The 13,878-nt window shown below is 49.3% G+C and overlaps 3 protein-coding genes across 4 annotated transcripts; 1 reads left to right on the top strand and 2 right to left on the bottom strand.

Annotated features, from left to right (window-relative positions):
- Window positions 1–591: 591 nt before the first annotated feature.
- Window positions 592–4,393, bottom strand: rnls (renalase, FAD-dependent amine oxidase). 2 transcript variants are annotated; one of them, XM_080872038.1, is made up of 7 exons: window positions 4,163–4,393; window positions 2,807–2,929; window positions 2,579–2,721; window positions 2,311–2,469; window positions 1,190–1,363; window positions 936–1,111; window positions 592–854 (listed from the first exon to the last, which is right to left on the bottom strand). In XM_080872038.1, exons 1-7 carry the CDS (start codon window positions 4,228–4,230, stop codon window positions 699–701), a joined length of 999 nt encoding a protein of 332 aa, XP_080728164.1. In that variant the 5' UTR covers window positions 4,231–4,393; the 3' UTR covers window positions 592–698. The 2 variants fall into 2 exon arrangements, with proteins under 2 accessions (XP_080728164.1, XP_080728163.1); XM_080872037.1 differs by having other exon boundaries at window positions 2,807–2,912; window positions 4,163–4,388.
- Window positions 4,394–4,764: 371 nt separating this feature from the next.
- lipf (lipase, gastric) lies at window positions 4,765–11,222 on the top strand. Its single transcript, XM_080872036.1, has 11 exons — window positions 4,765–4,897; window positions 5,408–5,536; window positions 7,936–8,047; window positions 8,315–8,513; window positions 8,594–8,703; window positions 8,789–8,925; window positions 9,039–9,185; window positions 9,318–9,389; window positions 10,109–10,177; window positions 10,274–10,384; window positions 10,512–11,222. The coding sequence occupies exons 1-11, from the start codon at window positions 4,805–4,807 to the stop codon at window positions 10,629–10,631; spliced, it is 1,299 nt and encodes a 432-aa protein (XP_080728162.1). The 5' UTR covers window positions 4,765–4,804; the 3' UTR covers window positions 10,632–11,222.
- A 112-nt stretch (window positions 11,223–11,334) lies between these two features.
- ankrd22 (ankyrin repeat domain 22) lies at window positions 11,335–13,379 on the bottom strand. The gene is made up of 6 exons (XM_080872054.1): window positions 13,279–13,379; window positions 12,525–12,716; window positions 12,339–12,446; window positions 12,175–12,252; window positions 11,995–12,093; window positions 11,335–11,920 (listed from the first exon to the last, which is right to left on the bottom strand). The coding sequence occupies exons 1-6, from the start codon at window positions 13,297–13,299 to the stop codon at window positions 11,843–11,845; spliced, it is 576 nt and encodes a 191-aa protein (XP_080728180.1). The 5' UTR covers window positions 13,300–13,379; the 3' UTR covers window positions 11,335–11,842.
- Between the last annotated feature and the right edge of the window lie 499 nt (window positions 13,380–13,878).

Genomic DNA, 13,878 nt, shown 5'->3' with positions numbered 1-13,878 from the left:
CTGTCTCATCTGCTGCTATAAAAAGATCAAAGGAGGCGCAGAGCAGCGGAGACGCTCAGGCAGCAGCTCCACCAGCTGGACTGCACCCACCACGCCTCCACCTCAGACAACCGGCCGGTCACCTGACGCCTTAAGGTGTGGCAGATTTCACATCAGACACTTCAACCCTCATTCCACGGAGGGTGCAAGCTTCCACCCACGCTCAGCTCCACCCACACTCGCTTTGTTTTGACCCAAACAGCTCAGCTCATAAAACAGCTTCAGCTGTCAGTCACCTCCACACCACACGGCCAAAACCCACAGAAGGTCTGAGGCGTTCAAAGACCTGCACAAACCGGAGGTGGGCCCAAACACACCCGCCCTCCTCGACTCGTTCTGACCCAACAGGAGACTAAATATCAACAGCGTTTCCATGAGCGTATCTCAGTGCTGCTTTTAAACACCTGCCACTGATAAACTGGTCCAATCCCAGTTACAGGACAGGGGTAACTGGGAGTTCTCCAAGGCTCCATCCAGGGGCACCTGTTATTTCCCAGTGGAGGTCAGTGATTAACGAGTGTAATGTAAGAAAAAAGAATTTGAAGCTGAAAATGGTTTTAACAAACTTTTTACTAACGTTAGTGAACGCAGCACAAGCTCACATCTGCAGTTCATTGATCGACAAAAGAAACATTGTGATTGATCAGTTTAATGATTGATCAGGCAAATTTGGCCTTCAGCACTCTGAGCATGCTCAGTGCGGACTCCACGCAGCCATCAAAGTTGGAGTGGGTGAAGGCGTCGCCGCCGCAGACAAGCAGCGGCTCGTCCAGGATGGTCATGTGACCCGGACAGTCAGGCACTGAGGTCTGGACCTGCAAGAGAGAGGGGGAGGGGCCATGAGTCAATCGCCGCATTGGGGGAGGAGTTCAGGTTACAACAAACAGATGACTCACCTGTGAGTACCGCCACTTCTGACACTTGATGCTGATTGGTTGAGGCAGGCCAGGAAGCAGCCTGTGCAGCTCCCGCAAGATGACTGGCTGGACATCCTCCTTGTCTCGCTCCAGGTGTTCCAGGCCAAACGGGACGCCGGTATGTACGACGAGGGAGGGGCCGCGGCCCGGAGCGTCTGAGCAGGTGGACAAAAGCAGTGAGCGAGATACAGGTGAGAGGAACATACAGGGGAGCAGACAGACGACGGACACACCTGCGCCGCGCTTCTTGGAGTCCACAGCGACGTAGCGGATGCAGCTGCTGTTCGTGACGTACTTCGCGCCCCAGGGAACTTTCACGACGGCGTCGGGGGAGAAGAAGAGTGCGAGGGCGAAGCGGGACGAGTAGACAACGCCCTCCAGCTGCTGCCTCTGCTGGACAGACAGCACTGACAGACAAGGAGACATGGGCCAATCAGCAGGAAGCCCCACCCCCGAATCACCACAGAAGAACTCACCTGTGTGTGTGTGTGTGTGTGTGTGTGTGCGTGTGTGTGTGCGTCACTCCAGACAAACATGAAAAGTCTGCTGCTGTTTCATTCTTGGCTTAGAGCTCAGAGACAGAAACAGGCGCCTGCCTCTCTCTCTCTCTCACTCACACACACACACACACACACACACACACACACACACACACACACACACACACACACAGGTTATTATTAGATGTATGTGTGTGTGTCAGCGCAGAGGAAATGGGCGCTGTCTGCTCTCAGCCAATCAGAGAAGCTGAAGGTGACATCACCATCTAGAAAGCCACATGTGGAGCTGCTGCTGTTCTGCAGCAAGTGCGTGCACACACATGCTTGTATTTCTGTCTTTGTGAGGACAGTAGTCACTACCAAGGACCACACACACACACACCCACACACAGTGGTGTAGTGTTGTGAAGAATCTATCAGCCAATCAGAGCTCTGGAAAATTACTTAACATCAGAGTGTGCTGATCGTGTATGTGTGTGTGTGTAAACTGTGGGAGCAGGAAGCAGTCAGCACCTCTTCAAAATAAGAGTCCAGTGTTTGCGCTGCTCTGAGGTCAGCGGCTGGACTGGAAGGATCGTCCCGTCTGCCCAGGTCGACCTTTGTGATCAGAACCTCAGAGTTATTGATCACAGCGATGAACATGGGTCGTGTCTAACAGCTGGATCTTCTCCCTGCAGCTGTTGCTGCCCCCGTGTGGCGGAATGGTGTTACTGACTGAGACGCCACACCTCAGATCTCACATTCGTGTCAGTGTCGATGAAGTCTGAGACCCGTGTTTCACAAGACGTCATTTTTTTACCTCATAAAACATACACCGAGTGTGTGTGTTTCCTTGTGTGTTCTGGCCGTCTTACATTGTCCCAGGTCTCCCTGCAGCTGCAGGATCTGAGGGACCGGCATCGTCAGGACGACGGCGTCAAACGTCTCACTGGCTCCTGCCTTCCTCTCGACCTCCCACGATGCACCACGGCGATACAGGCCGGTCACGTGATGCTCAAGGAACAAATCGGCTCCTGACACACAGACGAAGACTCAATAAAGTTTAATTCCAACTGAATCAGAGTCAGCCTGTGCGTTTCAGGTAAATCTGATTGGACAGTTGACCAACAGGTGGACGTTTACCTGACTGTGACAGGAAGTGCTTGACGATGCTGCTCGTGCCCAGTGGCGTCACGTAGTTCTCGGTGCCCTCGTGGTCCTTCAGACCTTCGATGGGACAGTCGAGGGGCTGCAGGAGGCCCACAGAGAGGAGCTCCGAGTAAAACCTGCACACGCACACGCACGGTCAGCCTGCCTGAAGCCCCAGCTACAGAGGCGTACTGGCCCTTTAAGGCAACAGGTGTGCGTTACCTGTGGTGGGTGCGAGCGTAGGCGGGCGTGGCTGAGATGTACTGCGCTCCCAGATCAGCCGATTGAGACGAGGCGTCGGGAGCGTGGCTGGTGGACATCCTGCCGCCTGCACACAGACTCCCACTGTTCCACACATTTTACTCTCTCAAACCAACCAACCACTTTATTAACTGCTCGTTAACACAAATGACTAATCAGCCAATCACGTGGTAGCAGCTCAGTGCACGCAGACAAAGCTTTTATTGAACATAAAAAAGTGTAGGTGTAACTATCTGCAATATTAAAGATGAATATATAAAGAACAAAAATACGCAAAACAGAAGGAGAAAGAAAAGGAAATGAATTCATAGGCTGATCCATTCTGAACATTATCCCGTCACACCTGTGTTCTATAGTGGCTGCAGACAGCTTTACTCACCTGTGACTCTGGAGCTCTGAGAAAGTGTTTACGGTTTGTAAAGCAGTTGGAATTTAGTGTTTTTTAAAGTAAAGCGGGGTCATCAGCCAGTGTGTTTATTATTCAGGGATACCCCGTGACATGAATCCCGTCTGTAGGCGAATATGATGGCAGACAGTTCACGACTGAAGCTGAGCATCAGGAAACGTCTCCAAACCAAAGTCAGTCGCAGGTGGGTTTATGATGTTCAACACAATCAAATTACACAAAACCTGATTATGGGGGACAGCCCTCTTTTTAATCTGGCAGCTGGAATTTCATCATCTGTTCAAACTGAGCCTCAGGATGATGAAGATGATGTACAGGAAGAATCACAGGGGGTCTGACCTGGCACCAGTGTACCTAATGAAATGTCAGGTGAGTGTAAACAGATGCTGGTGGAAGCTCCTGTCTCTGTTACAGGTGAGGGTGTCTGTGGGAATGACAGCTACCTGCTCACCAGAACCTCTCGCCATAAGAACAGTTTCTTCCCCTCTGCTGTTGGACTCATGAACATAACCATATGACTGTTCCCACCACTAACACATGACCCTACGCTGTGTTCACATGTTTGCACTGATCACCACCTGCACTCATGTATATATTTATCTACTTAGCACTTTTAATTCTTATTTTTATGTCTATTTAAGCGTTATATGACGGTATGTTTGCACTAAGTACCGCAGCAATTTCCTAATGTTGTAAACCTGCTCAACATTTGGCAATAAAACCTTTCTGATTCTGCTATATACACTGACGTCATTCGCCCTCAGCAGGTGATCACAGCCGAGCCGAGTTACAGAGGAGGCTCCTCTGGTACACAAACGCGTCACTAGTGTTCTGCGGCGTGTCCGTGTTCCCATCACGGCACCGGAAACGGAAACTGTGCAGTTTTATGAACGGACTTCTGTCTGTCTCACCTGCGCCCCTCGCTTTGTCCCACACCACAATCCGAACCGTGCTCTGCAGCTCTCTCCTCAGCAGACATGCGCACAAGCTGCCCGTCAGGCCCGCACCCACGATCAGAACCCGGGACATGTTAGCGCGGGAACCGAGCCAGGCTAAACCTGCAGAGACCGGGTCCGAACGAGTTACGAAACCGACACACAGAAGGACGAACAAAAACTTTCCCGGGGTCAAACGGAAACAACTGCTGCACATCCGGATAGAATTTCAAAATAATCACAGAAAACGTTTAAAGCGTTTCTGCATCTACGTGACATAAAATACGACAAACGGTGTATTAAAGGTTCACATGAAATAAAATCCTTACAGTCCATAACACTGTTCATGGTTTAATTAAAATAATACATGTAATACATAGTTACCACATATTAAAACTCTTTAACGCTGAAGAAAAATGTATTTTAATATGACTGAAAACAACATTATCATTATTGTGATTTAAAATGTAGAGTAAAATATAAACGAATTAATATATGGAATTTTAAACAGCCCAGCTTCAAACAACACAGGTTACTATTTCCGGTCTGATCGTCGGAGCCCAAACGGTTAACACCTGAGTCCTGTTTCTGGCCAGCAAATCACAGAGAGCCTCTCTCATGACGTCACGGGGGCAGATAAAAGGGAAAAGCAGAAGAAGGCGCAGTCCGCTGATGATCGGACGCCTCAGAGAGAGATCGGCGCGAGGACAGGTGAGTGTAACCGCTTCTTAGCGTCGTTACCTGATTATTAGAACAACCGTCAGGACCGAGAGGTTTATGGGGACCAGAAAGTGAGTTCCGGTGTTTAAACTGCTGTAAATGCCAAACTGATCGCTAACATTACGTCATGATTTTGGCTGCAGCTGCTCCATTCTGCACCTGCGTAACGACCTAGTAGAAAAGCGCTGTATAAGAAGCAGTCGTATGACGTCATTCTGAGCCAGCGGTCCAGTCAGAAAATGCCGTTTATGCAGGCAGCAGCTCAGACTCTCTGATCACATGCTTCTGTGATTATTGATTATCACAGATCAGCACACAGTCATCAGACTGAATCTGACCACGTGATCCTCACAGCAGAGTCTTCTTCTTCTTCCTTTTCAAATCAAACAGGACTCAGTTTTATTTGAACCAAAGAAGAAGGAAAAATTCTTTCTTTTCAGTGACCCACGAACGCACCATCCTGACACTGTGTGTGTGTGTGTGTGTGTGTGTGTGTGTCAGACCATGCTGTGTGTGTTGGTGTGTGTGTTGTTTCTCTCTGCTCTCGTCCACAGCGGGCCAGCCGTCAGCAGAGCGTGGCGCTCCGATGACCTGCAGCAGGAGCTGGACCCTGAAGTGGACATGAACATTGTGAGTTTCCATCACCTTTGGAACATTTGGTCGTGTCCAAATTCATGGGCTGCATCCTCCTGAGGCCGCGTCTGTAGGCTGATTACGTCACAGCGACGCGCTGTGTAAATCGGTTTGGCTGAGAATAAAGTCACAGTTTTGACACAGCTGAATAAACATCAAACAGAAAACTATTTAAACAGAAGGTGAGACGGTCGAAGATTTACGCCAGTGTCCTGTTATATTTTAGATAGCAAGGAGCAGACGGCCGAGTTTATTAAACTCCACCGAGACAGCGGTGACGCTAAGCAGAAGGCTAGACCGTCCTATTTCACAGCTGCTCACTTCCGGCCTACCCGACCTTCTGAGGACCCGGCCCACGTAGACCGCGAAGGCCGGGTCCTCAGGAGGATGCCGCCTATAAATTTGGACATGTCTTTTGAGTGAACCTCTGACACAGGAAGCTCTAAACCTGCAGTTCCTCCAGCGTGCACCGAGGCTCCAGTAGTCAGTCTCATAGACTCCCATGTTAAAACTTTACTTCCTGTCTGTGACGTCCGTGCTGGGCGGAAGCATTTCAGTCGCCATGCTGCGATGTGTTCGGGTTCTCTGCTCCTGCTCGCTGCTGTTTGTCTCAGAAACTTCATTGAAACAGTGTAATTGTTAGAGCAGCGTGCACTCTGACCTCACTCTGACCTCGTCGTTACAAACCATGTTTAATATGAACGCCAACAACAGGAACGGGAGCTTCATGGCAGGAAGTGAGGAAAGGGTCTGCGGGTGTTTCCAGGATGTCACTGTCATCTCTCTGTCCTTTCACAATAAGAGCCCTGACTCTTCGCACAGTGGCCTCAGTTGATGGACTCTGAACGATGAGCTCAGACTGTTTGTTCACTGCAGTCGCTGAACTCTGACCGTCTGACTCATCAGGCTGTAGGAAGACATCAGCTGTAACTGTTGACCCGTGACCCTAGGTTACCATAGCGATATGGATATGAAAATCTCCTCGTGATGTCCTGACAGAAATGAGTCGGTGTGAGCGCCGTCTCAGATTCATGTCAGAGTCAGTTTGTAATGCTGACTTTGATAAACGCTCGCAGCATTTCTGTGTAGCTTGGACACTCGGGACCTGGCGTCATCACGTTGTCATACAGGTGAGCTGTTTGTACTGAAGCCTGCCTTCACCTGAGCTGTCAGACACACCTGTAACTCTGGAAAGAATCAGAGAGATGCAGCTGATGGAGCTGAGAGCAGCGTGGAGGACCTGACGAAAACTCCCTGACCTTTGATTGGTTAAAGGTGAATGAGCTGGTCTCTGTGCTGCAACAGAAACACGCCTTCATCAGGTAACCTGTAACTTTGCACCTGCAAACCGCCACGCTGGTCTGCAGTAAGTGGAACGTAACCAACCAATCACTGATAATCACTGCGACTGTGCATTGATTGGTCAGTCACATGACTGCAGCTCTTGCATTTTAGACAAAGTAAACTTTGCAGGTCACGGGCATTGAGATTGCACAGGGTCTTTTATTTTGAAATTTCACAGGGCTCTCAGCTGTTTCTGACTTTAATTTCACATTCAGCGGATACACTGCAGCGTCATCACATCGTTTAAAAGAAGCAGCGTCCTGCGGTGCACTTGTCAGAATCAGAAACTTTATTGTCATTGTCATGAGAACAACGAAATTAAGAATGGTCCCCGATCATTGCATCATCCCTAGCAATATCAAAATATAAATAAAACAATAAAATTCAATAAATAAAATAGATAGAATACTTAAAATACTAATAAGATATAACAGTAAAACATTCACATACATTCCCACACACATGCTTCAGACCGTGCATAGATTAACACAAGAGTGGCGTGATGGACATTTTTTTGTAGTATTCAGATGTGTTATTGCAGTTGGATAACAGCTGTGTTTGAGTCTATTAGTCCTTGCTCTGATTGCCCTGTACCGTCTGCCTGAGGGCAACAGTTCGAACAGGGAGTGGCCAGGATGTGAGGTGTCTTTTATGATGTTTTGGGCCTTTTTAAAACAGTGGGCGTTGTGTAGAACTTCCAGTGTGTTAACGGTCAAATAACCTGAGAAACGAGGCGAGCGCCAGTGATCTGAGAGACAGGCGACGGCTGGTATCCAAGGAGACGGCTGATATCCAGTGAACATCTCGGCTCACGTTACTAAGCCCCGCCTCCCCACACAGGGAGGAGAAGTTTTTCAGAGACCGCACTTGGACCCAGGTCCCAGTTGCGGGTCTTTGATTCCCACATCATGGTCTTGCAGGCACAGCGTCAGGTCATGTGATATGTCGTGTTTATTTCGATTTTTCTTGTCTCTGCTCTGTAGTTTTACACACTGACCTCACTGTTTGAAACGTCCACATTAACGTGTGCGTGTGTGTGTGTGTGTGTTCAGACAGAGATCATCCGGAGGTGGGGTTACCCAGCAGAGGAGCACCAGGTGCTGACGGAGGACGGGTACATCCTGGGCGTGAACAGGATCCCGCGGGGACTGAAACCCTCCAAAGGTCAGGCGGAGGCTCTTCCTTCTCTGTGAGCACATTTGGTTACGGTGCAAACAGGAAGTTTTGCCATGTCATCGAGCTTCACTTCCTTTTTACAGCAGTCCTGATGAACTTTGTCCTGAAGTGATTCACGTGATCTTTCGCCTACATTCACTTGACCTTCCTCTTCTCCCTTTAACGTCACGCTGGGTCTGAATCCAGATGTGGCTCTGTAGAAACCTGGCGTCTGTTCCTGGCAGGTTTGATTTGACGGTTTGTGGTGTCCTGCAGGTGTGAGGCCGGCGGTCTTCCTCCAGCACGGTCTCCTGGCTGCAGGCAGTAACTGGATCACCAACCCACCGACCTCCAGCCTGGGCTACGTGCTGGCGGACGCGGGCTACGACGTGTGGATAGGAAACAGCCGCGGAAACACGTGGTCCAGGAAACACCGCACGCTGAGCCCGTACGAGGACGAGTTCTGGAGGTTCAGGTACCCGCCCCGCTGTCCTTTCACCTGCGCAGGTGTCAGCGAGCATTAACATGACAGAGCTCTGGTGTTTGTCTGTGCAGCCACGATGAGCTGGCTCTGAAGGATCTTCCAGCTGTGGTCGACCACATCCTGAAGGTGACTGGCCAGGAGCAGATCTTCTACATTGGACACTCTCAGGGAACCACCATAGGTGCTTTTACTTTGAACTGCGGAGGTCCTGATTTCTGTCCCCAACAGGCTTCCGTACATGGAATTAATCTTCTCTTCGTTTCCAGCATTCATGGCGTTCTCCACGCTGCCAAAGCTCGCCAGCAAGATCAGGCTGTTCTTCGGATTGGCTCCTGTGGCCACTGTCGCCTTCACGGGCAGCCCCATGGCCAAACTGTCCTTCCTGCCCGACGCTGTCATCTGGGTACGAACCAGTCACGTGACCACCAGCTAGTCGTGTTCTCGTCGTTTGTCTGATCGCCGTCACATTTACAGAGTCAATAAGCTTTGTCTTGTTGTTTCTTGTTGGCTCCACAGGACCTGTTTGGGAGGCGGGACTTCCTGCCCCAGAGCGCGATGATTAAATGGTTGGCCGAACACGTGTGTGCGAAGCATCTTCTCAGCGAACTGTGCGGGAACATCTTCTTCGTCCTCTGCGGCTTCGATGAGAAAAACCTCAACATGGTTCGTGTCTCGCTGGGAAGCAGGTGGTGACCGAACGGGCACACCTGGACGTTAATCAGAAACATCTGAAGTTTTCTGAAGATAATTAGAGTCAGAGCTGTTTGTGATGAAGGCCACATGGCTGTGTTTCAGACTCGGACTCCGGTCTACACCACTCACTGCCCGGCTGGGACCTCAGTCCAGAACATGATCCACTGGTCCCAGGTAACACACACACTCATACCTGCCTGTGAGTACATGTGGGGACCTTGATGTTGCTCTGCAAATACAGCCCACAGTGTGTGTCCACAGTGTGTGTCCACAGTGTGTGTCCACATGCCACCTCTTGGTTTGTGTTTAATGTTTTTGGTTCAGTAAACGAGAGCTCATTTGAATATTTCATTTTGTTCTTTGAGAAATGCTCACACGGATTATTATTCATTGCTTTTAATATTGATTGGCTGAACCTGGGTCACATGACCCTGTTTTATATTTAGTACACTATTATTGGTACTTCTGCAGCACAGTGGTTAACACTGTTGCCGCACAGCAAGAACGTCCTGAGTTCAATTCCACCTTCAGGCCGGGGTCTTTCTGTGTGGAGTTTGCGTGTTCTCCCCGTGTTTGCGTGTTCTCCCCGTGTACTCTGGCTTCCTCCCACAGTCCAAAGACACGCAGTTAGTGGGGATAGGTTAACTGATGAATCCAAATTGCCCATAGGAGTGAATGTGAGAGCGATTGTGTGTTGGCCCTGCGACAGACTGGCGACCTGTCCAGGGTGGACCCCGCCTCTCGCCCTATGACAGCTGGGATAGGCTCCAGCGACCCTGAAAAGGATAAGTGGAAGCGAATGGATGGATTATTGGTACTAATTTTTGTAGCTTTCATTCTGCTCTGGTGTGCCTGTACATGGGGCAGGTGTTAATAAAGTTTCCTGTATTCAGGCCGTCCACACAGGAAGACTGGTGGCGTTTGACTTCGGAGCAGCAGGAAACATGAAACACTACAACCAGGTGAGTCCACAGCACAGCAGGGACTCCTACAGACTCTGAAATGTCACCTGGTCCCTCGCTTACGGTCTCCGTGTCCTCCTTGTGTCCCCTCTGCAGTCCACTCCCCCCGAGTACCGTGTCCAGGACATGAAGGTTCCCACCGCTCTGTTTTCAGGGGGACAGGATACGCTGGCGGACCCAAAAGATGTGGCAGTCCTCCTCACTCAGGTGAGCATTACCTACGAGATTTATTCACATTAGGCGATGATGGAGTACGGCGGGGGCGTGTCCTCGAATCTGATCATTAATGAAACAGGTGGAGGGGCCAGCCCGGATAACAGCTGTGTGTCTGCAGGTCCCTAACCTGGTGTACCATCAGCACATTGAGCACTGGGAACATCTGGATTTCATCTGGGGGCTGGATGCTCCGGAGCAGATGTTTCCTGCTGTGCTGAAGCTGCTGCAGGAGTACTGATAGAGGGCGAGAGCAGCGGACGCCGCCTGCTGCAGCGTGGTTTATGGTTTTATGGAGACTGAGTTTTGACACTTCTTCCTGCAGCAGGATGTTTCTGTCCCGCCCTCCCTGCCTGGACCTGTCATATCACCTGCAGCTTTAAAGGCGATCGAAGCACGCTGCTGCATGTTTAAATGAACAGTCACTCTGAAGCGTTTTCATGGACCGCGTTCTCCTGCAGTTTGACTCACTTCTGCCGGGAACCAATGAGAGAGCAGCGTTGTCACGCTTCAGGTAACTATTTGTGTCACAATCTAACATTCAGCGTGTGAACAGGTCGCACGGCCAGCCCCGGGGTGCTCTGCTCAGAAGCAGCACGTCGGGTTGAATGTGTAGGACCAGAGCTGTGTGTTGGTCAGTGCAGCTTCTTTTTGCTACTTCCTGTTTTTAGCATGGAGACACTCGTCCTGAGGACAAACTGTGAAAATGTGGATGTGAGAATAAGAAGTGAATCTGCAGTTTCAGTCACCTGTGTGCGTTTTTTAACTTGCTGTGTAACCATTTTTACTCATTATGATGGTGTTTCCTAAATAAAACCATTTTACGACCACAGCTTGTTTTCATTCCTCCTTTTTTGTCTGACAGCTCTTAATTTGAAAGTTTTAGTAGTCGTGACCTTTACCATGGAAATCTGAAAGGTAAAGTAAAACAAACAGCTGGAGAGTTTCAATGTAGTTTACAAGTTTATTCAGAAATAAAAATGTTACTTTGAAATGTTTCATCACCCGCTTCATTTCATGTTGACACTTTTATTATTATACCTGTTCGTGTAACAGTCCCAAAGCACACCTCTGCTGACAGTATAAGAACTACAGATAAACGGCGAGCTCTCAAATACTGTTGCCTAGCTTAGCACAAAGATTAAAAAATGAGGCAAAGCTATTAGCAAAATGTAACGTAAAGATGGCGCGAGAATTTCTAAAGTTTGTTTTTTCTTTTTAGTTGATAAATTGCAACATTCAGTTAATTTTATGTCTTACAAAACAAAAATGACTGTTAGCCTAGCTCGGTACAAAACCTGGAAGTGGAAACTAGCTTGTAGCCCGACAGGTGAGTGGTTAGCAAAGAAAACGCTGCATGCCAGGAGGTCTCTCTGAGATGCTAGCATCGTCAGCATAGAAGGCGGAGGAATCGGGTGTTGGCGCCCCCTGCTGTCCGCATGAATGAAAACTTCATTCCGTCTTCCTCAGCATGTTGATGATCTTTTGGAACTTGAGTCTGGTGGCAATGTCCAGCGGGGTTTCTCCGTTCTGTAAAAGCAGACACACGTGTTATCGGGTCACGGAAAGCGTCTTGTCACGGCGTGCTGCGCGTCTGTACGCACGTTATTCTTGATGTTGGGTTTGGCGTTTCGTTGCAGCAGCAGAGGAACCAGGCGATGACTTTTTCTCTCACAGACGTAATGAAGAGCCGTGTTCCCCTTCTGCACACAAAACACCTTTTTACTGTCAGGAAGTGGCCTGAGATTTTCAAATTAAACCGCGTTAAGCTCCTGTTCACGCACGTAGTCGACAGCGTCGACGCTGACGTCAGTGCTCAGCACGGCCTCCATCAGAGCCACGTTCTTCCTCTGTTTCTGCAGCTGCAACACAGAAACACCGGTGAGCAGATCAGACTGTGCTTTACCTGTATGATGTCACACTGAGAGAGACTGCTGATTGGCCGTACCATGATGAAGTATCCGAGCAGCAGGATGGGCATCAGGATGGTGATCATCAGATAATCCAGCAGTGAGAACGTCCTCTTGGAGGCGTAGTGGAGACACGTCCTCTGTTTCTGATGTGTGACACACACACACACAGATCAGTAACACAGCTCGCTAACCAACATGATGACATCATCAGGGAAAGGCACCTTATTGGTCAGCTGGCTGTTGGCCTTGTTGTCCAGCAGGTATGTGACCGCATTCAGGTGACCGTGGCGGCAGGCAGCAATGAGGGGTGTGTCCCCGGTGTGCACCTCCTGAACATTCAGGTGGGCGGGGTCATTTTTCAGGAGGAAGTACAACTTACGGACGTCGCCCTCGTACGCTGCCTGGCAGGCCGGCTGAGGAGGAATTACATGAGTTAAGCTCCTTATCAGCTGATCAGGAACAGCCCGGTCCGTCCAGTTTTCCGCTCCTATCTCACTCACTCAAGCTCCTCCCCTTTTAAGACCGCTTTCTTCTGATTGGCTGATTCTCAACATGTAAAAAATTAGATCCCACCAGTTTCTCATTATTATTATTGTTATTATTATTTCAATAAAACGATTGTGTAACATTTGCTATCTTGATTTCTTCTCATTTTCCTGTTTTTGGTAGTTTTCTGAATATTTGCAGTCATTTTCTCGCAGTGTGTTGCAGTACTTGTGTTGCTGTGATATCCTTGCAGTACTGCAGTCATTTTCGTGTCTGTCTTCATATTTGTTGTCGGAGTGACGCCAGGTCATTAAACTTCTACCTGTCTGTTTGTTTCAAGTGAAGCTTTACCTGAAACTCAAGTGTGTGTGCACGAGAAATCAGCCCGAACCGGAAGAGCGCGCATGAGCCTTTCGGAGTAAAGAGTTAAAACCAGGATTAAACGTGTTTGTTTAGCAGAGAAAAGAGGGAAACAAAGCGCGCTCTTACCTCCGAGTAAACCATCCCCATGAAGGCACGAACACACCTGAGCACGTCATGGTCCGACACGTCAGCAATAACACATCCGGATCCATTTTCAGAATAAGAGTCTCTTGCTGTTTCACTTCATTCAGTTTATTACTAAACACACCAGAAAACGTAGCTGAGTCTGGACGGCTTCCCGTTTCCACGTGACACTCGGAGGGCGCGCACGTGATCTCATGTGGTCTTTTCTTCCCAACAGAAGAACTTTTGCTTCATTGTCAGACCCGGTGCTTTTATTTTGTAGGCTGCAAAGAGAACTTTGTGTACTTTACCTGCTGATGTTGAGACATCAGAAAGAGCCCGAGGCACAAAGGAGGAGGAGCAGGAGGAGGAGCCGAAGGAGCAGGAGGAGGAGCCGGAAGAACAGACAGGCAGGTAAACTCAGAGCATCACCAGGCGGTTTGAATGTTTTCATATGAAATCAAACTTGAAAACATCAGCAGTGATTATCAGAGTCCAGAAGAGGGCGATAAACATCCGCACACACCTGATCACAGGTGCTCTCGGACCCTCGCTCTGCACCGCTCCACTTCCGGTGAGACCCGCTGTGATAAAGGCAACATG

The sequence above is a fragment of the Rhamphochromis sp. 'chilingali' genome (assembly GCF_963969265.1).
Source record: "Rhamphochromis sp. 'chilingali' genome assembly, chromosome: 22".
Classification (NCBI taxonomy): Eukaryota; Metazoa; Chordata; class Actinopteri; order Cichliformes; family Cichlidae; genus Rhamphochromis; species Rhamphochromis sp. 'chilingali'.
This window is presented reverse-complemented; position numbering and strand designations above follow the sequence as displayed.